The 26,380-nt window shown below is 40.1% G+C and overlaps 2 protein-coding genes across 7 annotated transcripts in view; one reads left to right on the plus strand and one right to left on the minus strand.

Moving 5' to 3' along the window:
* LOC126322467 (mediator of RNA polymerase II transcription subunit 11) overlaps window positions 1-25,417 on the minus strand; it is a 56,677-nt gene extending 31,260 nt beyond the window's left edge. The window contains exon 1 of the mRNA XM_049994369.1: window positions 25,224-25,417. Within this exon, the coding sequence (XP_049850326.1) occupies window positions 25,224-25,299 (76 nt within the window). The 5' untranslated portion in view covers window positions 25,300-25,417. The remainder of the gene's footprint in view (window positions 1-25,223) is intronic.
* A 77-nt stretch (window positions 25,418-25,494) lies between these two features.
* The window catches only part of LOC126322393 (rho guanine nucleotide exchange factor 7), a 136,980-nt gene continuing 136,094 nt past the window's right edge, over window positions 25,495-26,380 (plus strand). For 4 of the 6 annotated variants that reach the window (XM_049994318.1, XM_049994331.1, XM_049994358.1 and 1 more), the window contains exon 1: window positions 25,518-25,682. The gene's annotated coding sequence lies outside the window, so the exon portion shown is untranslated. Of the gene's footprint in view, window positions 25,683-26,380 lie in introns of all 6 variants that reach the window. The other 2 variants (XM_049994340.1, XM_049994349.1) reach the window with 1 other exon arrangement.

Consider the following 26,380-nt stretch of genomic DNA (forward strand, 5'->3'; position numbering starts at 1 on the left):
ATATTTTGTAGCAAAAAAATGGTTCAAATGGCTCTGAGCACTATGCGACATAACTTCTGAGGTCATCAGTCGCCTAGAACTTAGAACTAATTAAACCTAACTAACCTAAGGACATCACACACATCCATGCCCGAGGCAGGATTTGAACCTGCAACCGTAGCGGTCACTCGGTTCCAGACTGTAGCGCCTGGAACCTCACGGCCACTTCGGCCGGCTATCTTGTAGCAGAAGCAAACAGTAGTTCCTGGCATTGTGTCATGTAGGGATTAACTGACTATAATAAATGTGGCATCCTGCTGGGACAGCTTGGAATGTGGCACATACTGAAGTCTAATCCAATGTACTGTGTCAGGAGAAGACAAAGTAAAGTGAAACTAAAAAAACCTAAATTTAGCTGACCAAATGGGGACTTTAAATTGATGTCCTCCAGAATGCAAGTTTGGTGTCTTAATCACTGAGCTATCATGAAATTTTCGTGATTTCACAATCACAGAAGTTATTTGCAGTGAACTCTAATGTAGCAGCTTTTGTGGGTGCACCACTACCAAGTAGCAGCAGCAGTTGGAGTAGTAGTAGTAGTAGTAGTAGTAGTAGTAGTAGTAACAACAAACTATCTGGATGTATTTCACAAGTACAAGTGGTAAAACTCCACTACTGGCCATTAAAATTACTACACCACTAAGATGGCATGCTTCAGACGTGAAATTTAACCGAAAGGAAGATGCTATTATATGCAAATGATTAGCTTTTCAGAGCATTCACACAAAGTTGGCACCGGTGGCGACACCTTCAACGTGCTGACGTGAGGAAAGTTTCCAACCAATTTCTCATACACAAACAGCAGTTGACTGGGGTTGCCAGGTGAAACATTGTTGTGATGCCTGGTGTAAAGAGGAGAAATGCATATCATCACGTTTCCGACTTTGATAGAGGTCAGATTGTAGCCTACCGCGATTGTGGTTTGTCGTACCACAACACTGCTGCTCGCATTGGTCGAGATCCAATTACTGTTAGCAGAATATGGAATTGGTGGGTTCAGGAGGGTAATACAGAATGCCGTGCTGGATCCCAACGGCTTCGTATCACAAGCAGTCGAGATGACAGGCATTTTATCGGCATGGCTGTAACGAATTGTGCAGCCATGTCTCGATCTCTGGGTCAACAGATGGGGATGTTTGCAAGACACCAACCATCTGCACGAACAGTTCGACGATGTTTGCAGCAGCATGGACTATCAGCTCATAGACCATGGCTGTGGTTACCCTTGAAGCTGCGTCACAGACAGGAGCGCCTGCGATGGTGTACTCAACGATGAACCTGGGCGCACGAATGGCAAAACAAAATTTTTTCAGATGAATCCAGGTTCTGTTTACAGCATCATGATGCTTGCATCTGTGTTTGGCGACATCGTGGTGAACGCACACTGGAAGCGTGTATTCGTCATCGCGGTACTGGCATATCACCCAGCGTAATGGTATGGGGTGCCATTGGTTACACGTCTCGGTCACCTCTTGGTTGCATTGACAGCCCTTTGAACAGTGGAGGTTATATGTCAAATGTGTTACGACCTGTGGCTCTACCCTTCATTCGATCCCTGCGAACCCTACATTTCAGTAGGATAATGCACGACCGCATGTTGCACGTCCTGTACGGGCCTTTCTGGATACAGAAAATGTTCGACTGCTGCCCTGGCCAGCACATTCTCCAAATATCTCACCAATTGAATACGTCTGGTCAATGGTGGCTGACCAACTGGCTCCTCACAATACGCCAGTCACTACTCTTGATGAACTGTGGTATCGTGTTGAAGCTACATGGGCAGCTGTACCTGTACATGCTATCCAAGCTCTGTTTGACTCAATGCCCACGCATATCAAGGCCGTTATTACAGCCAGAGGTGGTTGTTCTGGGTACTGATTTCTCAGGATTTATGCACCCAAATTGTGAAAATGTAATCACATGTCATTTCTAGTATAACATATTTGTCCAATGAATACCCGTTTATCATCTGCATTTCTTCTTGGTGCAGCAATTTTAATGGCCAGTAGTGTAATACACTGGAGACCAAATACACTGAAAAGTAAGCTGACTGTAATTATCCTACAATTGTACAAATTATGCTCATTGAGAGCATGATAAGTGTAGTAACATTAATACTCCCAGATAGACTGTAATCTTTTCATCCTACACAAAAATGCTAAATAGTTACATCTCAATATCTTTACATAAATATATTTCTTTCTTTGTTTCATGAGGTCTTAACAGGAATCATGATGACGTGGTTTGACCTTTTTTAGTTGGTGTGGGTATTCCCAGTCCCTATTGCCAGTCTACGGCAGCCACAGTGTTCTTTATTGTATCAAATAAAGGAGAGAAAATAATCATCATACATAATAAAATTCTAATGCACGTGAGGGAAATGTATAGTGTTTGTCTGACTGTCAGAGCTTTTAGTTCGCTGTGCACTGTACTAACACTGACTACTGGAACTCAGTCACTGTATATATCAGAAGTTTAATAAACCATGATTAGGGAATTGATTGAAAATGAGTGGTTTTTTTTTTTTTTAAGACTGACGAAATCGAATGAGTCAGTAAGACCTTGTGTACTCAAAAGTTGCCCCCTAATAATAGGAGACAGGTGACTACTTCAGTATTAATATAGCATGCCTCATTTCAAAGCATGCCTTACTTGTCTTCAACATAAAATCTACTTCATATTCTTCCAATTTTAAGTTTTAGGGAATACTGTCATCCAATAATGTGTTTGCTCAAGAAAAACAAGACTGAACAATTAGTAGAATGTGATCTATTCAAAAATCAAATGTTAGTCTGCTGATGTTTGAAACTACCTTTAGTATGAGTGTTACTCCCAAGTAATGTAGCTTGATGAAACTTGGACCATACAAAAAGGAACTGCCACAGTATAGTACATAAGGCAACTAAAAGAAATACAAGACGAGAAAAACAGAAATGACATTTTTATTCTAAGATAGTAATATACTGAAGTCATCAGAGTTTATTATGGTCCCCTGGACAATAAAAAACGGTGGGATATGGATCTCACTAGTGCGGGTGATCACCACAGATGGTATGGCATGCCCTGCAATGTGCTCCTAGGTTGGTCCTTAAGGTTGGTAAGGAGTTCTTGTGGAAGGGCATTCCATTCCTCCACTAGTGCAGTCGACAATTGCTGGATGGGTATTGGTGCATGTGGACATGCTGCAGTACATCCTCCCAAAGCTTCCTACCATCTCAATAGGCATTCCAGTCCATTTGCCCAATATCCACTTTTTCCAAGAGGTCTTCCACCTGTGCTGTTTGATCCAGAGTGCTCTGTCATCCATAAAATGTGGTCAGGGACAAATCCACTGCTGAAAACATGCATATAGGGAAGGACTACACTGTCACAACAATGCTCACCAGTGAGTGTACACTGCTCAAAGATTTGGAGGTCAGTTCAACCATGCAACGTTCAACTATGCAACATTAGTACTCCCCACACCATAACACCTGGACCACCAAAATGATCATGTTTGACAATGATCCCAGGTGTGTTACGTATCCTCGCATGGAAAGACATGGGAACACATGATGCATTCAGGAACATTATCGAATATGATTGTTTTTATGGTAATGGTGTTACGGTTGGGAAAAGCATGAAGTTGCATGGGCACACTGACTTCCGAATCTTTGGACACAGTACACACACTGGTCAACAATATTGTGACACCGTACTCATCTTTTCAGAGATGTATTAGTCCCAGACTTCATTTTTACAGATGACAATGCACAACCACATCAAACAGTGTAGGTGGAGGAGCTCATGGAATGAGAGGAAGTTTGGTGAATGGGCTGGTCTGTACTCTCTCTCAAATCCTGTCAAGTATGTTTGGGATGCAATAAAGACACATACTGGAGCACATCCACATGCACCAATGACCATCAAGTAGTTGGCAACCTTGGTCTTGGAAAAATGGTATGCACTACCACAAGAACTCCGTACCAACTGCTGTCCGTAGGATCACACACCCTATTAAGAACCATGTCTTGCATTTTGCAACATCCAGGGGACCCTCACAAACCATGGTGTCTTCAGTCTAATTATTGTCTTTGAATAAAAGCACCATTTCTGTTTGTCTCATTGCATATTTCTTTGTTATCTTCTATACTGTACTGCAGCAGTACTTTTATGTATTGTCTAAAGTTTCATCAAGCAGTGACATGATGTGAAACTTACTTTCATTCTTATATTTTCACATCATTGAATTTTGTGGGCATAATTACTCTGTATCTGCAAATATATCAAATAGACTGGGAAAATCTATTGGTTAATTAAATATTTAGTATTTAGGCTAAACTTGGCTTCATTAGAAAGCATGCACCTAATAACCCCCCCGTTGGTGGGGAGGCTTGCGTGCCTCAGCGATACAGATGGCCGTACCGTAGGTGCAACCACAACGGAGGGGTATCTGTTGAGAGGCCAGACAAACATGTGGTTCCTGAAGAGGGGCAGCAGCTTTTTCAGTAGTTGCAGGGGCAACAATCTGGATGACTGACTGATCTGGCCCTGTAACAATAACCAAAACGGCCTTGCTGTGATGGTACTGCGAACGGCTGAAAGCAAGGGGGAAACTACAGCCGTAATTTTTCCCGGGGGCATGCAGCTTTACTGTATGGTTAACTGATGATGGCGTCCTCTTGGGTAAAATATTCTGGAGGTAAAATAGTCCCCCATTCAGATCTCCGGGCGGGGACTACTCAAGAGGACGTCGTTATGAGGAGAAAGAAAACTGGCATTCTACGGATCGGAGTGTGGAATGTCAGATCCCTAAATCGAGCAAGTAGGTTAGACAATTTAAAAAGGGAAATGGATGGGTTAAAGTTAGATATAGTGGGAATTAGTGAAGTTCGTTGGCAGGAGGAACAAGACTTTTGGTCAGGTGAATACAGGGTTATAAATACAAAATCAAATAGGGAGAATGCAGGAGTAGGTTTAATAGTGAATAAAAAAAATAGGAGTGCGGGTAAGCTACTACAAACAGCATAGCGAACGCATTATTGTGGCCAAGATAGACACAAAGCCCATGCCTACTACAGTAGTACAAGTTTATATGCCAACTAGCTCTACAGATGATGAACAAATTGGTGAAATGTATGATGAGATAAAAGAAATTAGTCAGGTAGTGAAAGGAGACGAAAATTTAATAGTCATGGGTGACTGGAATTTGAGAGTAGGAAAAGGGAGAGAATGAAACATAGTAGGTGAATATGGATTGGGGGAAAGAAATAAAAGAGGAAGCCGTCTGGTAGAATTTTGCACAGAGAAAAACTTAATCATAGCTAACACTTGGTTCAAGAATCATAAAAGAAGACTGTATACATCGAAGAAACCTGGAGATACTGACAGGTTTCAGATAGATTATATAATGGTAAGACTGAGATTTAGGAACCAGGTTTTAAATTGTAAGACATTTCCAGGAGCAGATGTGGATTCTGACCACAATCTATTGGTTATGAACTGTAGATTAAAACTGAAGAAACTGCAAAAAGGTGGACATTTAAGGAGATGGGACCTGGATAAACTGACTAAACCAGAGGTTGTACAGAGTGTCAGGTAGAACATAAGGGAACAATTGACAGAATGGGGGAAAGAAGTACAGTAGAAGAAGGATAGGTAGCTCTGAGGGATGAAGTAGTGAAGGCAGCAGAGGATCAAGTAGGTAAAAAGACGAGGGCTAGTAGAAACCCTTGGGTAACAGAAGAAATATTGAATTTAACTGATGAAAGGAGAACATATAAAAATGCAGTAAATGAAGGCAAAAAGGAATACAAATGTCTCAAAAATGAGATCGACAGGAAATGCAAAATGGCTAAGCAGGGATGGCTAGAGGACAAATGTAAGGATGTAGAGGCTTATCTCACTAGTGGTAAGATAGATACTGCCTACAGGAAAATTAAAGAGACCTTTGGAGAATAGAGAACCACTTGTATGAATATCAAAAGCTCGGATGGAAACCCAGTTCTAAGCAAAGAAGGGAAGGCAGAAAGGTGGAAGGAGTATATAGAGGGTCTATACAAGGGCGATGTACTTGAGGACAATATTATGGAAATGGAAGAGAATGTAGATGAAGATGAAATGGGAGATACGATACTGCATGAAGAGTTTGACAGAGCACTGAAAGACCTAAGTCGAAACGAGGCCCCGGGAGTAGACAACATTCCATTAGAACTACTGACGGCCTTAGGAGAGCCAGTCCTGACTAAACTCTACCATCTGGAGAGCAAGATGTATAAGACAGGCGAAATACCCTCAGACTTCAAGAAGAATATAATAATTCCAATCCCAAAGAAAGCAGGCGTTGATAGATGTGAAAATTACTGAACTATCAGTTTAATAAGTCACAGCTGCAAAATACTCACAAGAATTCTTTACAGACGAATGGAAAAACTGGTAGAAACCAACCTCGGGGACGATCAGTTTGGATTCCGTAGAAATGTTGGAACACGTGAGGCAATACTGACCTTACGACTTATCTTAGAAGAAAGATTAAGGAAAGGCAAACCGACATTTCTAGCATTTGTAGACTTAGAAATACTCTCTTTCAAATTCTAAAGATAGCAGGGGTAAAATACAGGGAGCGAAAGGCTATTTACAATTTGTACAGAAACCAGATGGCAGTTATAAGAGTCGATGGACATGAAAGGAGTGGTTGGGAAAGGAGTGAGACAGGGTTGTAGCCTCTCCCCATTGTTATTCAATCTGTATACTGAGCAAGCAGTACAAGAAACAAAAGAAAAATTCAAAGTAGGTATTAAAATCCATGGAGAAGAAATAAAAACTTTGAGATTCGCCGATGACATAATTGTAATTCTGTCAGAGACAGCAAAGGACTTGGAAGAGCAGTTGAACGGAATGGACAGTGTCTTGAAAGGAGGATATAAGATGAACATCAACCATAGAAAAACAAGGATAATTGAATGTAGTCGAATTAATTCGGGTGATGCTGAGGGAATTAGATTAGGAAATGAGACACTTAAAGTAATACAGACGTTTTGTTATTTTGGGAGCAAAATAACTGACGATGGTAGAAGTAGAGAAGATATAAAATGTAGACTGGCAATGGCAAGGAAAGCGTTTCTGAAGAAGAGAAATTTGTTAACATCGAGTGTATATTTAAGCATCAGGAAGTCATTTCTGAAAGTATTTGTATTGAGTGTAGCCATGTATGGAAGCGAAACATGGACAATAAATAGTTAGGACAGGAAGAGAATAGAAGCTTTTGAAATGTGGTGCTACAGAAGAATGCTGAAGATTAGATGGGTAGATCACATAACTAATGAGGAGGTATTGAATAGAATTGGGGAGAAGAGGAGTTTGTGGCACAATTTGACAAGAAGAAGGGACAGGTTGGTAGGACATGTTCTGAGGCATCAAGGGATCACTAATTTAGCATTGGAGGGCAGCGTGGAGGGTAAAAATCGTGGAGGGAGACCAAGAGATGAATACACTAAGCACATTCAGAAGGATGTAGGTTGCAGTAGGTACTGGGAGATGATGAAACTTGCACAGGATAGGGTAGCATGGAGAGCTGCATCAAACCAGTCTCAGGACTGAAGACGACCACAACAACAACAACAACAACAAATAATTTGTAAAAAATTTACTATGCAAGTCTATAATTAGGCATGATGAACAATGACACTGTTAATCTTCACCCAGTTAACATCCCAACTAATTATCATTAAAACAGTCATCCAACCATATTCACTGTCAATCTCTGCCAATTTAGTTATGATCAGTCACGGTTAACAAGTCTCCATTACATCTTCAGCTGCAAGTAGGTACTGTCACTCTCTGTTAAGTCAGTAATGGTGAGGCAGTCTCAGTTAGCAAGTCACCACTAAGCATTCAAATGTGAACAGTCATTGTTAGTTGACCTATTTTTCGATGAGCAGTGGACAATATTAACTGCAAGCTGATTATCATTTGAGTAGTTCCTAAACTAAATGCATATTAACTGTACTTTAAATATCAACAGTGTCAATTTGTTTACTGAAATTACTATCATTTATCATATTATTGAACAAAGCAGACACACTTTAAAGTGAGATAAGCAGATTGTTATTACAATATGTAAGTCTGTAGCTGTAAATTTGCATGAATGGTAGATCTGTGTGTCAAACGCGACTGTTACTGATCGATGGCCAAAATTTTATGATGCTTGTGAGGAATCAACAATTTTCCATTTGTAATGAAGCATTACATAAACATAAGATAATGCAATGATCTGCTCTGATGCTGGGAAGTACTGATGATACTGGTTGATGATTTTGAAGGAACATTTCCCACCATACATACCCTGAGGTGACAAAAATTATGGGATACCTCCTATTATGGTGTCGGACTTCCTTTTGACCAGTGTAGTGCAGCACCTCGAGGTGGCATGGACTCAACATGTCAGTGGACATCTCATACACATCTCTCATATGAAGTGGGATAAGCATGTAATGGCAGTTGGGGGGAAGGCGGATAGTCATCTTCGGTTCATTGGTAGAATTTTGGGAAGATGTGGTTCATCTGTAAAGGAGACCGCTTATAAAACACTAATACGAACTATTCTTGAGTACTGCTCGAGCGTCTGGGAGCCCTATCAGGTCGGATTGAGCAAGGACATAGAAGCAATTCAGAGGCGGGCTCCTATATTTGTTACTGGTAGGTTTGATCATCACGCGAGTGTTATGGAAATGCTTCAGGAACTCTGGTTGGAGTGTCTCTGGAGGAAAGGAGGCGTTCTTTTCATGAATCACTACTGAGGAAATTTAGAGAACCAGCATTTGAGGCTGACTGCAGCACAATTTTACTGCCGCCAACTTATATTTCGCGGAAAGACCACAAAGATAAGATAAGTGAGATTAGGGCTTGTACAGAGGCATATAGGTAGTCATTTCTCCCTCGTTCTGTTTGGGAGTGGAACAAGGAGAGAAGATGCTTGTTGTGGTACGAGGTACCCTCCGCAACACACCGTGTGGTGGATTGCGGGGTATGTATGTAGATGTAGATACAGAAATACTGAGCCATGCTGCCTCTATAGCCATCCTAATTGTGAAAGTGTTGCCAGTGAGGATGCTGTGCACAAACTTAACTCTCGATTATGTTCTATTAATGTTAGGTGGGTTTCACATCAGGCAATGTGGGTTGCCATAGCATTCACTCAAACTATCCAGAATGTTCTTCAAACTAATCGTGAACAATTGTGGCCCAGTGACATGATATCATTATTTGGGAATGCCAAGTCCATAAAAGGCAGTAAATCATCTCTAAGTAGCCGAATGTAACCACTTTCACTCAATTATTGGTTCAGCTGAACTAGAGGACCGAGTAAATTGCATGGAAATACAGCCCATACCATTACAGAGCCACCATCAGCTTGCAAAGTGCCTTGTTGACAACTTGCGTCCATGGCTTTGTGGTATCTGCACCACACTCAGACCCTTCCATCAGCTCTTACCAACTTAAATTGAGACTCATCTGATCAGACCACAGTTTTCCAGTCATTTAGGGTCCCACCAATGTATTCACCAGGGGAGCTGATGTTGTGCTGTTAGCAAAGGCATTTGCAATGGTCGTCTGCTGCCACTAACACCACATTTCGCTGCACTCTCTGAATGGATACATTCGTCATACATCCCACATTGATTTCTGGGGTTGTTTTATGCAATGTTGCTTGTCTGTTAGGACTGACAACTCTACAGAAACGCTGCTGCTCTCTGTTGTTAAATAAAGAACATCAGCCGCTGTGTTGTCCACTGTTGAAAGTAATACCTTAAATTTGGTATTATCTGCACACTCTTGGCACTGTGGATCTAAGAATACTGAATTCCCTAATGATTTCTGAAGTGGAATGTCCCATGTGTCTAGCTCCAACTACCATTCTGTGTTCAAAGTATGTTCTCACGTCATGCGGCCAATCATGTTGGAAACATTTTCACATGGATCACCCTAATACATATTACAGCTCCATCAATGCATTGTTTGTTTATATCTTGTGTATGCAATACTGCTCCTATCTATATATGTGCTTATCACTATCCCATGACTTGTGTCACCTTAGTGCATACTCTTCTTCCAGTATGATGTCTAAGATTTACATGATGCATTGTAAAGATAGAAGCTGCTTAGCTACCTTCCACTGGTTACATTCTGTCAATGTGTATCATAATGTGATTCCACAACAGGGGATTACCATTCAAACAAAAGAAGTATTCCAACAATATCATGCCATAAGGATCAATGGACAATGACAGACAGAGATAATTGTTATTTATCATTTACAGAACAGATCAAGCAGCAGAAAGGTACTCAATTAGAGCAAGCAAACAGCAGCAGCATGAAGGTTCTTCAGCAGTTTGAAGATACATGGATAGCACTGTTTAATGATTTGTTGTGGTGATTCTTCCACTGTTATGTCAGATGTGTGAAAAGCAGCCTGAGCCAGTCAATGGAGATTCTATGAGGAGACAGTATTGTGGTTGCTTTACTTACTGTAGAGCTGTTCCACAAGTAAATAAGTTGTTCATAAAAATATAGAATGGAGGAAAACTCAAAATGACTACTTGGATGCAAAAAACCATTGCCTAGAAAGGAAAAAAGATTTTTTATTTTTTTCCTGTAAATGACTTAGCTTACACAAACAATTCAAAGTGACTACTGCTAATTGCAACAAATACATTACAAATTTTCCCCCTTGTGTTCCTTGTTGCCACTTTTCACAAGAAGCAGAAAGTGTGAAGTAATCACAGATGTTCTCAATGTTGGGATATCGGCATTTGTACTCAAATGTTATCAGATGTATATAGTTAAAACAACTGAAAGTCATATTTTATAAATAATAAAAGATATCCGCTTCAATATCTCCCCCCCCCCCCCCCCTCCCCCAACCAGAAAATGAGAAGTTATAGTATGCAGACGTATGTGACTGGTTGTTTCTCAAAACAAATCTATAAGGTCAAAGCTATACAGATGGTAGGTAGTGTAAACTATGTATTTTATATAAAGAACTAATGATCAGAAAAGAATGTTGAGTTTTTCATTTCAATAACTAGTTTAAGCACTTCAATAGTTCAAAGAAACAATGACCAGTCTCGATGTATGTATTATAAATGTATCTAAAATACTGCTGCACTCTCTGAAACATCTCTGTTGTCCAATGAGGGAGACAGTTGCTAATCACTTTGTCTTCAGTTTCTACTGGATTTTGTAAGTATCATGTTCTACAGATCATTTGCATGATAAATCAAATGATGTGGAACAAGTCATTCTACATTCAGATCACAAATTAATTTGTAAATATGGTTACATACTAAACGTTTATTTTTTTTTAAAATAATTGTACATATGTGAGTGAGTAATTCCTAGCCATTACCTTCTACATATCAGAATGATATAAATTCTCCTCTGGAATAGATAGAGTTGTTGAGGAGAATCTTTTTCAGTCCGTTATCAAATTTTACTTTGCTGTTTGTCAGAAATTTTATACCACTGGGTAAAAGATCAAAAATGTTATATGCAGCATCAGTGTCCCTGTTTGTGCTACAGATAAGTTTAATGTAAAGTAATTATGCTCACCAATGCTCCTTTTGAACAGCAGCTGATTATGAGGGGATAAAAATATTGAGAAGCAAGTATTCAGAATGACCAACTTCTGAAACAGACATCTACAAGATGATCATGAGTGAACACCACATATTCTTACAGATTTTTTTGAGCAATACATGTAAATGACTTCTGTCTGATACACAACAAGCAGAATTAGTTCATTTTGTGGGTGAAACTAGTATTGTGTTCAGTCCAAACATATATAAAGCAGCAGAAGAAATTGTAAACAGTGGTATTAAAAGTATCATTGTCTCGTTTTCTGTGAATGCTCTCACTCTGTCTCAATTTCGTAAAGGTAAATTACCCCAGAACATTGTTCCATATGACATCATTGAATGAAAATATGCAAAATATGTCAATTACTGATTTGTCTCTCCCATAGATTTGCAATGATTCTAAGTGCAGAAGTGGCTGAACTAAATCATTTTCTGAGTTGCAAAATGACCCCCCCCCCCCCCCAGTTTAAAATTCTATAACCAATATCGCAACCCAAAAATTTTGAAGTTTCCATCCTATTTATTATTTCCTCAGCTTGTGTTACTCTCTAAATGGGCAGAACTAAATATGTTGTGCCTTTTTAAAATTCAAAGTGAGAGCATCCACAGAAAATCAAACCATGACACTTTTAAAACCACTGTTTATCATTTCTTCTGCTACTGTGTGTATGTTTGGACTGATTACAATACTAATGTCATTCATAAAAAGAATTAATTCTGCTTGTTGTATATTGGACTGACCCTTGGAGAACCCTATATATGATTTCTCCCCACTCAGAAGAACCTTCAATGACTAAATTGGTTGAATTAGTAAGTACAACATTTTGTGTTCTTTCTGTTAGAAATGACCGTTATTCAATGGCTGGCTATACCATCAGTTGCATTAAATATTAGTTTATCTAGGAGAGTATTGTCATTTGCATGGTAAAATGCCATAGATAGATGCTATTTTGTTATTTAATACTTGTATAAGTTATTTAATTCTTTAGGTGATCAGGCAAATGGCACACACTGTTCAGAAACTGTTTTGGAATCCAAACTGTGATTTATTGAGGATATTACTTATTACTGTTGCTCGGGTGGAATACTCTTCCAGAATACATCACCTCAAAAATGATGTAATTAGTGAAACAGGCTGGTGATTGCCAGAATGAAAACTTCACTCTGCAGCGGACTGTGCGCTAATATGAAACTTCCAGCAAACTAAAACTGTGTGACTCTGATTGGCAAGTGCTCTACTAACTGAGCTACCCAAGCAGACCCATGACCCGTCCTCACAGATTTTCTTTCACCAGTACCTCATCTCCTACCTGCCAGACTTCACAGAAGTTCTCCTGTGAAACTTGTGAGACTGGCACTTATTGAAGAAAGGAAACAGCTTAACCACAGCCTGGGGATGTTTCCAGAATCAAAATTTTACTCCGCAATGGAGTGTGTGCTGATATGAAACTTCCTTGCATGATAAAACTGTGTGCTGGACTGAGACAGGTCGAGTTTGAGTCATGGTCCATTTTAATTTGCCAGGAATTTTCAGGTTGGTTGTTACTGACAACTGTGAGAAAGTTTTCTAAATATCTGTGTAGCATGTATCTGTGGCAGAACATGGGAAACAGTCTACTATTCACCCAGTGAGATGGGGGAAACCATCTAAAAACCACATCCAGACATCTTTAATCCACTGGATAGATTTGCTTTGGGGTTAGCATAACATCCCCCCCCCCCACCCCGCCCCTTCCTTTTCTAGATGCAGCTTGGTGAACACACATGGCTACCTGGGTGGTTGAGCTCCTGTTGATTATGAAATGTATGCATTTAGTGAAATGTACCTAATGCATCCTCTTAAGCACTCTTCATGATACAATGGCCATGGATAAATATTAGAGACTTGATTGCATGGCAAGTACAACATGGATAACAGTGGCTTCTTATTATTGTTCGATGCAGTTCTCCATGCTACCCCATCCTGCGAAGCATCACCATCTTCGAATAACTACTGCAACCTACGTCCTTCTGAATCTGCTTACTGTACTTATCTTTTGGTCTCCCTCTATCTTTTTTACCTCCCAGATTTCCCTCGAATACTAAACTGGTGACTCCTTGATGTCTCAGAATGTGTCCTATTAACTGATTCCTTATTTTTAGTTAAGTTGCACCACAAATTTCTTGTCTCCCAAAAACTTCAATACCTCCTCATTAGTCACATGATCTAATAATCCAACCTTCAGCATTCTTCTGAAGCATCACATTTCAAAGCTGTTGTTCTCTTCTTGCCTAAAGCGTTTAATGACCATGTTTGACTTCCATACATGGTTAAGTCCAGACAAATATCTTCAGAAAAGACTTCCCAATGGTTAAATATATATACGATGTTAAATTTCTCTTCTTCAGGAATAATTTTCGTGTCATTGCCAATCTCCATTTTATATCCTCTACTTCAGCTATTTTGCTGCCTTCCTTTCAAGACACTCTCCATTCTGTTCAACTGATCTTCCATGTCCTTTCCATCTCTGACAGAACGACAATGTTATCAGCAAACCCCAAAGTTTTTATTTCTCCTCCCTGGACTTTAATTTCAACTTCAAATATTTCTTTGTTTCCCTTTTCTGCTTGCTCAGTGTACAGATTGAATAACATAGGGGATAGGCCGAAAGCCTGTCTCACTCCTTTTTCAAATACTGCTTTCCTTCAAAGCACCTCGACTCTTATAATTTCTTTCTGGTTTCTGTATGAGTCGTAAACAGTCTTTTGCTCCCTGTATTTTACCCCTGCTATCTTCAGAATTTCAAAAAGAGTATTCTGGTCACCACTGTCAAAAGCTTTGTCTAAATTGAAAAATGCTATAAACATAGTTTTACCCTTCCTTACCCTACCTTCTAAGGTAAGTGATAGGGTCAGCATTGCCTTGTGTATTCCGACATTTTTCTGGAATGCAAACTGATTTTCCCCAAGGTCGGCTGCTGCTTGTTTTTTTCCATTCTTCTGTAAAGAATTTGTCTTATTATTTTGCAACCATGACTTATTAAACTGAAAGTTCAGTAATTTTTTTCGCATGTCAGCAAATACTTTCTTTGGAATTGGAATTATTCCATTCTTCTTGAATTCTGTGGATATTTTGCCTTCTTCATGAATCTTGCACACAACCAATAGAAGAGTTTTGTCATGGTTGGCTGTCCCACAGCTATCAGTAGTTCTGACAGAATGTCATCTCCCGGGTCCTTGTTTCGACTTACATCTTTCAGTGATCTGTCAAATTCTTCTCACAGTATCGTATCTCCCATCTCATTTTCATCTACTTCCCCTTCCATTTCCATAATATTGCCCTCAAGTACATTTCCCTTGTACAGACCCTCTATGTAGTCCTTCCACCTTTTGGCTTTTCCTTATTTGCTTAAGACTGGTGTTCCATTTGAACTCTTAATATTAATACAGCTTCTTCTCTTTTCTTCAAAGGCCTCTAATTTTACTATACGCAGTATATATCTTTCGCCTAGTGAAATACATTTCTAAATCCTGACAGTTGTCCTCTAGCCATTCCTTCTTAGCCATTTTATACTTCCTGTCAATCTCATTGATTAGATGTTTGTATTCTCTGTTGCCTGCTTCATTTGCTGCATTTTTTATATTTTGTCCTTCCACAGATTGAATTCAGTATCTTTTGTTTTATCCAAGGATTTCTACCGCGCTTGTCTTTTTACCTATTTGATCCTCTGCTGCCTTCACTATTTCACCTCTTTAAGCTACCCATTCATCTCCTCCACATTCCTTTCTCATGATCTAATCAACTGTTGCCCAATGCTCCCTCTGAAACTCTCAGCAACTTTAGTCCATTCAACTTACCCAGATCCGATCTCCTTAATTTCCTACCTCTTTTGCAGTTTCTTCAGTTTTAATCTAAAGTTCATAACCAAAAATTGTGGTCAGAGATCACATCTGGCCCTGGAAATGTCTTACAACTTAAAATCTGATTCTGGAATCTCTGTTTTACCATTATATAATCAAGGTGAAACCTCCATGTGTCTCCGGGTCTTTTCTACATATACAGCTTTCTTTCATGATTCTTAAACCAAGCGTTCATCATGATTAAATTATACTATGTGCACCATTCCACCAGACGGGTTCCTCTTTCATATCTTTCCCCAAGTCCACATTCAACTACTATTTTTCCTTCTCTTCGTTTGCCTACAAACAAATTCCAGTCATCCAACATTATTAAATTTTTGTCTCCCTTAACAACCTGATTAATTTATTTTATCTCATTACACATTTCTTCAATCTCTTCAACATCTGTGGAGCTATGATGTTCATTCAAATGAAACCTGGTTAGTGCATCTGCTTTTACCTTATACGTAAGGTAGCACGACTTAACTGCAGGTATGGTGGCGCCATCTATTGGTAGAGAGACTGACGAGTGTGCACCATTTGATATTGTATAGCACCAGTGTGGTTTCACACTGCTTGTCGAGTTCCTGGAATGGGGAACCACCATTAATGCCCAGCGTTATCAAGCCACTTTACAGAACCTTAGAAGAGCCATTGAGTCAAAACGTCGAGGCATGTTGTCCAATGGCATTATCCTTCTGCATGATAATGCCCACCACCCAGAGAGTGAGTTTTTGGCCAACTACACCTTCATTGGGAGCAGATAACATACATACACACACTCACACAAATGCAACTCACACACAAATGACCAGGGTCTCTGGTTATTGGTATCAGACTGCAAGCAGCAGAGCATGATGGGAGAGGCAACTGGGTGGCGGAGGTATGGAGGAGGCTGTGGCAAGGAGGTGGAGGGATAGCAGAGTGGGATTGGAGGATGTTAAAGTGCTGCTTGTGGGAGCATACAGGGATGAAATGGAGAGAGGGTAGGGCAGCTAGATGCAACCGGAAGGTTAGATGGAGGGCAGGAGGGGGAGGGGGGAGTTATGAAAAAGGGGAAAAATAAAAAGATTGTGGGCACATTGGTGGGATAGAGAGCTGCATAATGCTGGAATGCGATCAGAGAAAGGGCTGGATGGGTGAGGGCAATGACGAAGGTTGATGCCAGGAGGGTTATGAGACAGTAGGATATATTGCAGGGAGAGTTCCGACCTGTGCTAGTCAAAAAAAGATGGTGTTAGTAGGAATGGTCCAGGTGGCACAGGAGGTGAAGTGGTCATTGAAATGAAGAACTTCTTGTTGGATGGCGTGCTCACCGACGAGGTAGTCCAGCTGTTTCTTGGCCACATTTTGTTGGTGGCCATTCATGTGAACAGACAGCCCATTGGTTGTTACGCCCATGAAGAATGTAGCAAACTGGTTGCAGCTCAGCTTTTAGATCACATGACTGGTTTCACAGGTAGCCCTGCCTTTGATGGGACAAGTTATGCTAGTGACCAGACTGGAGTAGGTGGAGGATGTATGGGACAGGTCTTGCATCTATACTCAGTTATTTGTATGAATTTACATATTCCAAAGGTAACTCACTGAAAATATACCTATAGGATACTATATTTTTTGCAGTTATACATATCTGAACATTTAAAACAAGTTGTCAATCATTGCAGGGCTTGAAAACATGTCAAGATCAGACTGAATATTTGTACAGCTCCATTCAGTATAAAGTATTTCTATCACCATCAAAATGCATTCTATAATCATGACACAACAGTAGGCAGAGAATAATAAACAGCTACATTTCTTCATTTATAAAATATTAATTGAACATATCATGGATAATTCTGGGCATATAGAACAACAATGAAAAAGAAATGAAGGTGTGTTGTAGAGAAAAATGTGTTGTTTTTAATGAATGTTAAACAAAATGCATTACAGGTAACCTTTCTGAGATAGTATCTAATTACCAAGGAAAAAATTGTGGGATAATTTCTGTCTATGTTCAAGAGTCTGTTGGCTCAGTTTCTTCATCTCTGTGACACTCTCCTGCAGTCAAACAAACCTGAGACCAGTTGTGTTGCACTTCTCTAAATATGTACAATACCCTTTTAGTCCTATCTGGTAAAGTCCCACACACTTGAGCAATATTCTAGGATGGGTTGCACGAGTGATTCGTAAGCAATCTCCTTTGTAGACTGATTGCATTTCTATGGTATTCTACTAATGAAGTTTGCTAGCTGCTATGCCCACAGTTCAGCCTAGACGGTGATCCCATGTCATGTTCCAACTAAATGTTCCCACTCATGTATTTGTATGAATTCACAGATTCCAGCAGTGACTCATTGATATTATATTTACAGGACACTATATATTTGTTCCTTGAAATGCGCAATTGTATACTTCTGAACATTTAAAATAAGCTGTCAATCTTTGCACCTCAAAATCTTATCCACATCTGACTGAATATTTGTACAGCTCGATTCAGACTGTACATCACTGTAGATAACTGCATCATCTGCAAGAAGTCTGAGGTTTGTATTAATATTGTCTGTAAGAGCATTAATATACAACATAAACAGCAAGTGACCCTACACACTTTCCTGGGGTACACCTGAGGTTACAAGGGCTATCCAGAAAGTAACAGATGTAATGGTCTATTGTGGCAATGGGTGCAGCTACAGCCGCCATCTTGGTGCCACATTTTTTCTAGTAAGCATCAAGTTGTGGTAACATGTGGTCTGTGCATCTGCTACTTTGCTTTCTGTGATGTGTTAAAATGTGCATTACATCAGAATGTCTTGCCACTTGTGATTAGGTTTTTATTGGCAAAAAACTGTAAATCAACTGAAATTTAATGTGACCTTTGTGATGTGTGCAGAATAGGAATAAGTGAAAGGTGAGTGAGGCAATGAAGGGCTGATTTAAAAAATGGCAATACCAATGTTCACGATGAGGACTGTAGTGGTAGGTTTAGGTTTGTGACTAACAAGCTTGGGATGAGAATCAACGACAAAATTCGTGAAAATTGTCATTTTATGATTACAAAACTTTCGCAACATTTTCCCCAAATTTCATGATGTTTGGTGCATGAAACTGGGGAGAAGCAGCTTGGTTACCACAAATTTTGTGCTAGGTGGGTTCCCACAACCACAAAAAACAGACTGGCTGCAGCAATGCCCTTCCTTAAAGATTACAAGAAAAATGGTAACAAAATTAGCAATTGTGTTGTAACTGGGAGCAAGACTGGGTGAAGCATGTCAATAGTACAACTAAACAGCAGTCGAGGGAATGGGGACATACAAATTCTTCCAAGGAAGTATTTGCAAATACTGTCAGCAAGAATAGTCATGGTTACTCTGTTTCGGGACTCTAAGGGAGTGATTCTCATTGATTTCCTTGAACAGGGCACAACAATTAACTCGGAGAGAAATTGCCAAGCACTGACTAGTTAATGCAGGTCATACAACATAAGCAATGGGGTAACCTTGCTGAAAAGTTTTGATTTTTCATGATAGCGCACGTGCACATATGGTCAATTGTACCTGAGAGATCCTACAAGGTTTTGGATAGGAGGTGTTTGATCATCCATCATATAGCTAGCATTTGGAGCTGAGTGACTACCACCTCTTCCCAGCAATGAAGAAATGCCTCACTACACAACGCTTTTAACTAAACTGCATGCTGGTATAACTAGTAGCTGCAGTTGCAGGCAGCAGATTTCCACAGAGTTGGTATTGAAAGACTTATGCCATGGCATGATAAGTGCCTCAATTTGAATGGTGATTGCATAAAAAAAGGTTTACGGTTATACCTTTAAAATATATGCAATAAAAATTGGATTTTCTACATCTACATCTACATCCATACTCCGCAAGCCACCTGACGGTGTGTGGCGGAGGGTACCCTGAGTACCTCTATCGGTTCTCCCTTCTATTCCAGTCTCGTATTGTACGTGGAAAGAAGGATTGTCGGTATGCTTCTGTGTGGGCTCTAATCTCTCTGATTTTATCCTCATGGTCTCTTCACGAGATATACGTAGGAGGGAGCAATATACTGCTTGACTCTTCGGTGAAGGTATGTTCTCGAAACTTTAACAAAAGCCCGTACCGAGCTACTGAGCGTCTCTCCTGCAGAGTCTTCCACTGGAGTTTATCTATCATCTCCGTAACGCTTTCGCAATTACTAAATGATCCTGTAACGAAGCGCGCTGCTCTCCGTTGGATCTTCTCTATCTCTTCTATCAACCCTACCTGGTGCAGATCCCACACTGCTGAGCAGTATTCAAGCATTGGGCGAACAAGCGTACTGTAACCTACTTCCTTTGTTGTCGGATTGCGTTTCCTTAGGATTCTTCCAATGAATCTCAGTCTGGCATCTGCTTTACCGACGATCAACTTTATATGATCATTCCATTTTAAATCACTCCTAATGAGTACTCCCAGATAATTTATGGAATTAACTGCTTCCAGTTGCTGACCTGCTATTTTGTAGCTAAATGATAAGGGACCTATCTTTCTATGTATTCGCATCACATTACACTTGTCTACATTGAGATTCAATTGCCATTCCGTGCACCATGTGTCAATTCGCTGCAGATCCTCCTGCATTTCAGTACAATTTTCCATTGTTGCAACCTCTCGATACACCACAGCATCATCTGCAAAAAGCCTCAGTGAACTTCCGATGTCATCCACCAGGTCATTTATGTATATTGTGAATAGCAACGGTCCTATGACACTCCCCTGCGGCACACCTGAAATCACTCTTACTTCGGAAGACTTCTCTCCATTGAGAATGACATGCTGCGTTCTGTTATCTAGGAACTCCTCAATCCAATCACACAATTGATCTGATAGTCCGTATGCTCTTACTTTGTTCATTAAACGACTGTGGGGAACTGTGTCAAACGCCTTGCGGAAGTCAAGAAACACGGCATCTACCTGTGAACCCGTGTCTACGGGCCTCTGAGTCTCGTGGACGAATAGCGCGAGCTGGGTTTCACACGACCGTCTTTTTCGAAACCCATGCTGATTCCTACAGAGTAGATTTCTAGTCTCCAGAAAAGACATTATACTCGAACATAATACGTGTTCCAAAATTCTACAACTGATCGACGTTAGAGATATAGGTCTATAGTTCTGCACATCTGTTCGACGTCCCTTCTTGAAAACGGGGATGACCTGTGCCCTTTTCCAATCCTTTGGAACGCTTCGCTCTTCTAGAGACCTACGGTACACCGCTGCAAGAAGGGGGGCAAGTTCCTTCGCGTACTCTGTGTAAAATCGAACTGGTATTCCATCAGGACCAGCGGCCTTTCCTCTTTTGAGCGATTTTAATTGTTTCTCTATCCCTCTGTCGTCTACTTCGATATCTACCATTTTGTCAACTGTGCGACAATCTAGAGAAGGAAGCACAGTGCAGTCTTCCTCTGTGAAACAGCTTTGGAAGAAGACATTTAGTAATTCGGCCTTTAGTCTGTCATCCTCTGTTTCAGTACCATTTTGGTCACAGAGTGTCTGGACATTTTGTTTTGATCCACCTACCGCTTTGACATAGGACCAAAATTTCTTAGGATTTTCTGCCAAGTCAGTACATAGAACTGTACTTTCGGATTTATTGAAAGCCTCTCGCATAGCCCTCCTCACACTGCATTTCGCTTCGTGTAAGTTTTGTTTGTCTGCAAGGCTTTGGCTATGTTTATGTTTGCTGTGAAGTTCCCTTTGCTTCCGCAGCAGTTTTCTAACTCGGTTGTTGTACCAGGGTACTCTTTCCCATCTCTTACGATCTTGCTTGGCACATACTCATCTAACGCATATTGTACCATGGTTTTGAACTTGGTCCACTGATCCTCAACACTGTCTGTACTTGAGACAAAACTTTTGTGTTGAGCCACCAAGTACTCTGAAATCTGCTTTTTGTCACTTTTGCTAAACAGAAAAATCTTCCTACCTTTTTTAATATTTCTATTTACGGCTGAAATCATCGATGCAGTAACCGCTTTATGATCGCTGATTCCCTGTTCTCCATTAACTGATTCAAATAGTTCGGGTCTGTTTGTCACCAGAAGGTCTAATATGTTATCGCCACGAGTTGGTCTTCTGTTTAACTGCTCAAGGTAGTTTTCAGATAAAGCACTTAAAAATATTTCACTGGATTCTTTGTCCCTGCCACCCGTTATCAACGTTTGAGTCTCCCAGTCTATATCCGGCAAATTAAAATCTCCACCCAGAACTATAACATGGTGGGGAAATCTACTCGAAATATTTTCCAAATTATTCTTCAGGTGCTGAGCTACAACAGCTGCTGAGCCCGGGGGCCTATAGAGACATCCAATTACCATGTCTGAGCCTGCTTTAACTGTGACCTTCACCCAAATCATTTCACAATTCGAATCTCCGTCAATTTCCTTCGATACTATTGCACTTCTTATCGCTATAAACACGCCTCCCCCTTCACTGTCCAGCCTATCTCTGCGGTATACATTCCAATCCGAGTTTAGGATTTCATAACTGTTTACGTCTGGTTTCAGCCAACTTTCTGTTCCTAGTACTATACGGACGTTGTGACCGTTTATTAATGAGAGCAGTTTTGGGACCTTTCTATAGACGCTCCTGCAGTTTACTATAAGCACATTAATATTGTTATTCCTTGTTGCATTTTGCCTACTCCAGCCTTGCCGCGTCTCAGGAGGCGTCTTGTCGGGCCTAGGGAGGGAATTCTCTAACCTAAAAAAACCCCATGTGCACTCCACACGTACTCCGCTACCCTCGTAGCCGCTTCCGGCGTGTAGTGCACGCCTGACCTATTCACGGGGACCCTACATTTCTCCACCCGATAGCAGAGGTCGAGAAATTTGCACCCCAGCTCTCCGCAGAATCGTCTGAGCCTCTGGTTTAAGCCTTCCACTCGGCTCCAAACCAGAGGACCGCAATCGGTTCTGGGAACGATACTACAAATAGTTAGCTCTGATTCCACCCCGCGAGCGTGGCTTTCCGCCTTCACCAACTCCGCCAACCGCCTGTACGAACTGAGGATGACCTCTCAACCCAGACGGCAGGAGTCATTGGTGCCGACATGAGCAACAATTTGCAGTCGGGTGCACCCAGTGCTCTCTATCGCCGCCGGTAGGGCCTCCTCCACATCTCGGATGAGACCCCCCGGCAAGCAGACAGAGTGAACACTGGCCTTCTTCCTCGACCTTTCCGCTATTTTCCACATAGTTATTTTGATTATTTCAAAATGTCTGTTACTTTCTGGATAGCTCTAGTATTTCTACATTATATGGCGACTCCCCATCCAAGATAACATGTTGCATCCCCCTGACCAAGAAATCCTCCATCCTGTCACAAATTTGGTCTGATACCCAACACTGAATCAAATGTTACTCAGAAATTGAAAAATATTGCATTACCTGACTGCTTTTATCTGCTGCTTTCAGGATGTATTATGAGAAAAGTATGAGTTGGGTTTCACTTGATCTATGTACACGAAATCCTTGCTGGTTGACATGGGAGGAGTCATTGTGTTCGAGATGCCTCATTATATTTGAGCTCAGAATATGTTCTATGATTCTACAACAAATGCATGTCATGGGTATTGGATAGTAGTTTTGTGGAGCACATCCAGTAGACAGGTGTGACTTATGCTTTCTTCTAGCTACTGAGCACAGTTTTTGGTTTGAAGGATATTTGATGGATTACAGTTAACAGAGGGTCTATTGGATATAGTATTTGATAGGGATCCCAATGGGCCCCGTAGCTTTGTTCAACTTTAGAAATATCAGCTGTTTCTCAGCACCACTGACACTAATATCTATTTCATTCATCTTTTCAATGGTACGAGCAGTAAACTGGGGCAATACTCCTAGGTTTTCCTTTGTAAAGGAACATTGGAAAACAAAGTTAAGCATTTCTGCTTTGGTTTTGCTACTCTCAATTTCAGTTCCTGCCTTTTCCATTTGCTTCTATTATTTCAAGAAACCAGTCCATCCTGAAGCTAGCAGATCTTATAAAAACCAACAAAAAAGCTCACCAAAACCAGAACTTCCAACGAAAATTAATTCAAGGTATAATGCTACCTGGATTGTGAATATTTGGGTCACCTTCTCACCAAGAGCAGAACTTCCAATGAAAATTAATTCAAGATATAATTCTACCTGGATTGTGAATATTTGGGTCACCTACTCATACTGGATGTCAGCTTCATCCCATAATACAATGAATATGTGGTATGTGACTTATGTGTGCAAGCACAAAGATAACACAACACTAACAGCATTTCTTATGCATCTGTGTCAGTTTTGGGGATGTAGGCTATGGTAACATTGATCGGTGGTGTGGCTAAAGGCCTATGTCAGACTGGAAGGTGACAGTCTGGTTATGAGTTGGCAAAGCCAACAAATGTGAATACCAAATCTCAGATGTGGTGAAATATTGATCTGTAGCAAAGCCTGAGGTCTAGGTTAATGCTTCAGTTAATATGAATGAGTGACACTGGCACAGCGCAAAATAATACAAAGATTCACATCATAGTTACAAACATTCGACAGACTTGACTTAAGGAGCTCCTTGTCCAAGTACTGAATATTGAGGACTTTAGAATTTGCAGAGTTGCCTTTACTATGAACAGGCAGCTACACACCAAATACAAACAGAGTCTCATATTGTAAGGTGAGAATGATGTACAAAATTAGAACAACTGACATGGAATATCTAGTCATCATCTGATACATATTAGCCTATTATAAGAACGTTAGTTATCGACTGTATTTACACATATTAATGAACCAGGTGCTTATTAGCAAGGTATCTCATGGATTTGAGCAGGCTATTTCTTTGTCATGGGACACATCTCATATCACTGTACAAGTTAGCAGACAGACACCTTGATTTAATGAGAACAATAATAGAATACTAAAATGTTTGACAATGTGATTAAGCATCTCGGAATGAGTAGCCTATTGTATTTGAAACACAATAGTAAACCAACTCTTTCGATAACTGAATCAACATAAAAGTTCTATAACTAAATTCCTAGCAGTTGTTCTTGGAGGCTTGGATGCGCTGTTGCAATCCCAATTACACTGACAGGTCACTGAGGCGTGGATACAAAAGTATGATTTCTGACAAATACAAATACTCAATGACTGTAAACGATTTCGTGTCCCTTCTTAAACCAAGTCAATCAAAGATTTCAAAATATACAACTAGTATATTATATTACCTCGTATTACACATATGTAAGAAAACAGATTTCTCTCTGAGGTGCAAGAATGAATTCATGTAGAAACTTTGATGACAACAATACTTGTTTGTCGTCATATGAATAATTACATACGTCACTTACAGATGCACAGTACAAGGAAAAAGTTGATACTCAAAAAGGCCAACGCGCCATTCAAACTTTCTTGGTGGAGTTGACCATCTTCAAATATTGAGTACACATTTTCTCATAAAAAACACTAAATAATAGACAGTGTTTCATTGGCCTACACAGTTATTAACTCCAAATACACGGTATCTTTAGCTAACACTATAAAGCCATTGTTACATACAATAGCTTCCGAGCTACACAGGGGCACGTCAGTTACTCGCACTTCCACAACTATGTTATTCTGTCGAGAAATAGCATGTGTGTTGTGCGATCAACAAAATGAAATGTCTGGATGTGAATATTAAAACCAATATTACTGACCAGCACTTTGAAGACATGTTATAATATCTTTTTCAATAGTGTCTAAGACTTGTATTCTCTCCATGGGTGCTGTCATTGCGCAAATGTTTGCAGGACACTATTGTTTCAAGAACGGACTGCACCGCTACTATTCCACTACACAGTCGCGCTCTTGCCGACGCCTACAGTAATAATAATAAATAACAAAACAGCAACACAGTATATGGTAAGTATCGTACTCGATAGTTATCGACTATCGATAAGACGAAAAGTATGCTCCTGTATGACATCTATTGCATAGCGTTGATTTATCGATATATCAGTATAATGTTTGTATCCGTGGAGAAGAAAGACATGTATTTTCAAATAGGAGTTTAAAGCAAGAGAAACAGTTAAAAAGTGACTCAGTACTGCTATCAGCTGCGACAAATAAACAGCACCAAAAATTAGAATACTTCAAATGATTGTATATCTTATATGGTAATGTACTTCAAATGGCACTAAAAATAATTCTGCCTATTAATAACTTCCTTTTCCTTACTCGAAAACCACTGTACAGAAAGAAAATTTGTTATGCCTTTTATAGACTTGAACTTAAACCTATGTAGGCATTAATTTGATATACGATTCGTGATCCCAAGCGAAGTTTATCTATAACAATTTACAAACTGTGCATAAACACGCAAATTTAACAGTTCCCATTTGAGGATAATACTTCTTCCATATAATCTTGTCTGTTGATCCCAGCGCGAAGACGTAACGAAGATAGGATTATGAATCTCCTCACTATTTTAATTATATGCTCTAACGGGGGTGTGCCAGCATCATTGCCTTGCAAGCAAATAGTTTCTTTAGGACTGTTGCATTTCTTGACTCTTGAGTTGAATTGTGTCAAATATGTTGTCTTCATAATTCCATTTTATAATTTCATCATTGCTCTGATTCATACGTTTCATAATTTTCGAAATTCTATGAAGTTACCAAGGTATACTAAGATTCCCGCAGTATTTTTCGATTATTTTATCCTCGTACGTAAATGTAGGATTATCAGCCTACAGGCTTGTTTGAGTTCCGAATTAAGTTTAATTTTGTTGCCCAGTTTTTGTAAACATTTAATGGAAATTGAAAGTTTCTGCCAGCGGGGCTCTCGAACTTACTGCTTACTACAAGCAGTTGCT

The sequence above is a fragment of the Schistocerca gregaria genome, chromosome 2 (assembly GCF_023897955.1).
Source record: "Schistocerca gregaria isolate iqSchGreg1 chromosome 2, iqSchGreg1.2, whole genome shotgun sequence".
In the NCBI taxonomy this organism is placed as follows: Eukaryota; Metazoa; Arthropoda; class Insecta; order Orthoptera; family Acrididae; genus Schistocerca; species Schistocerca gregaria.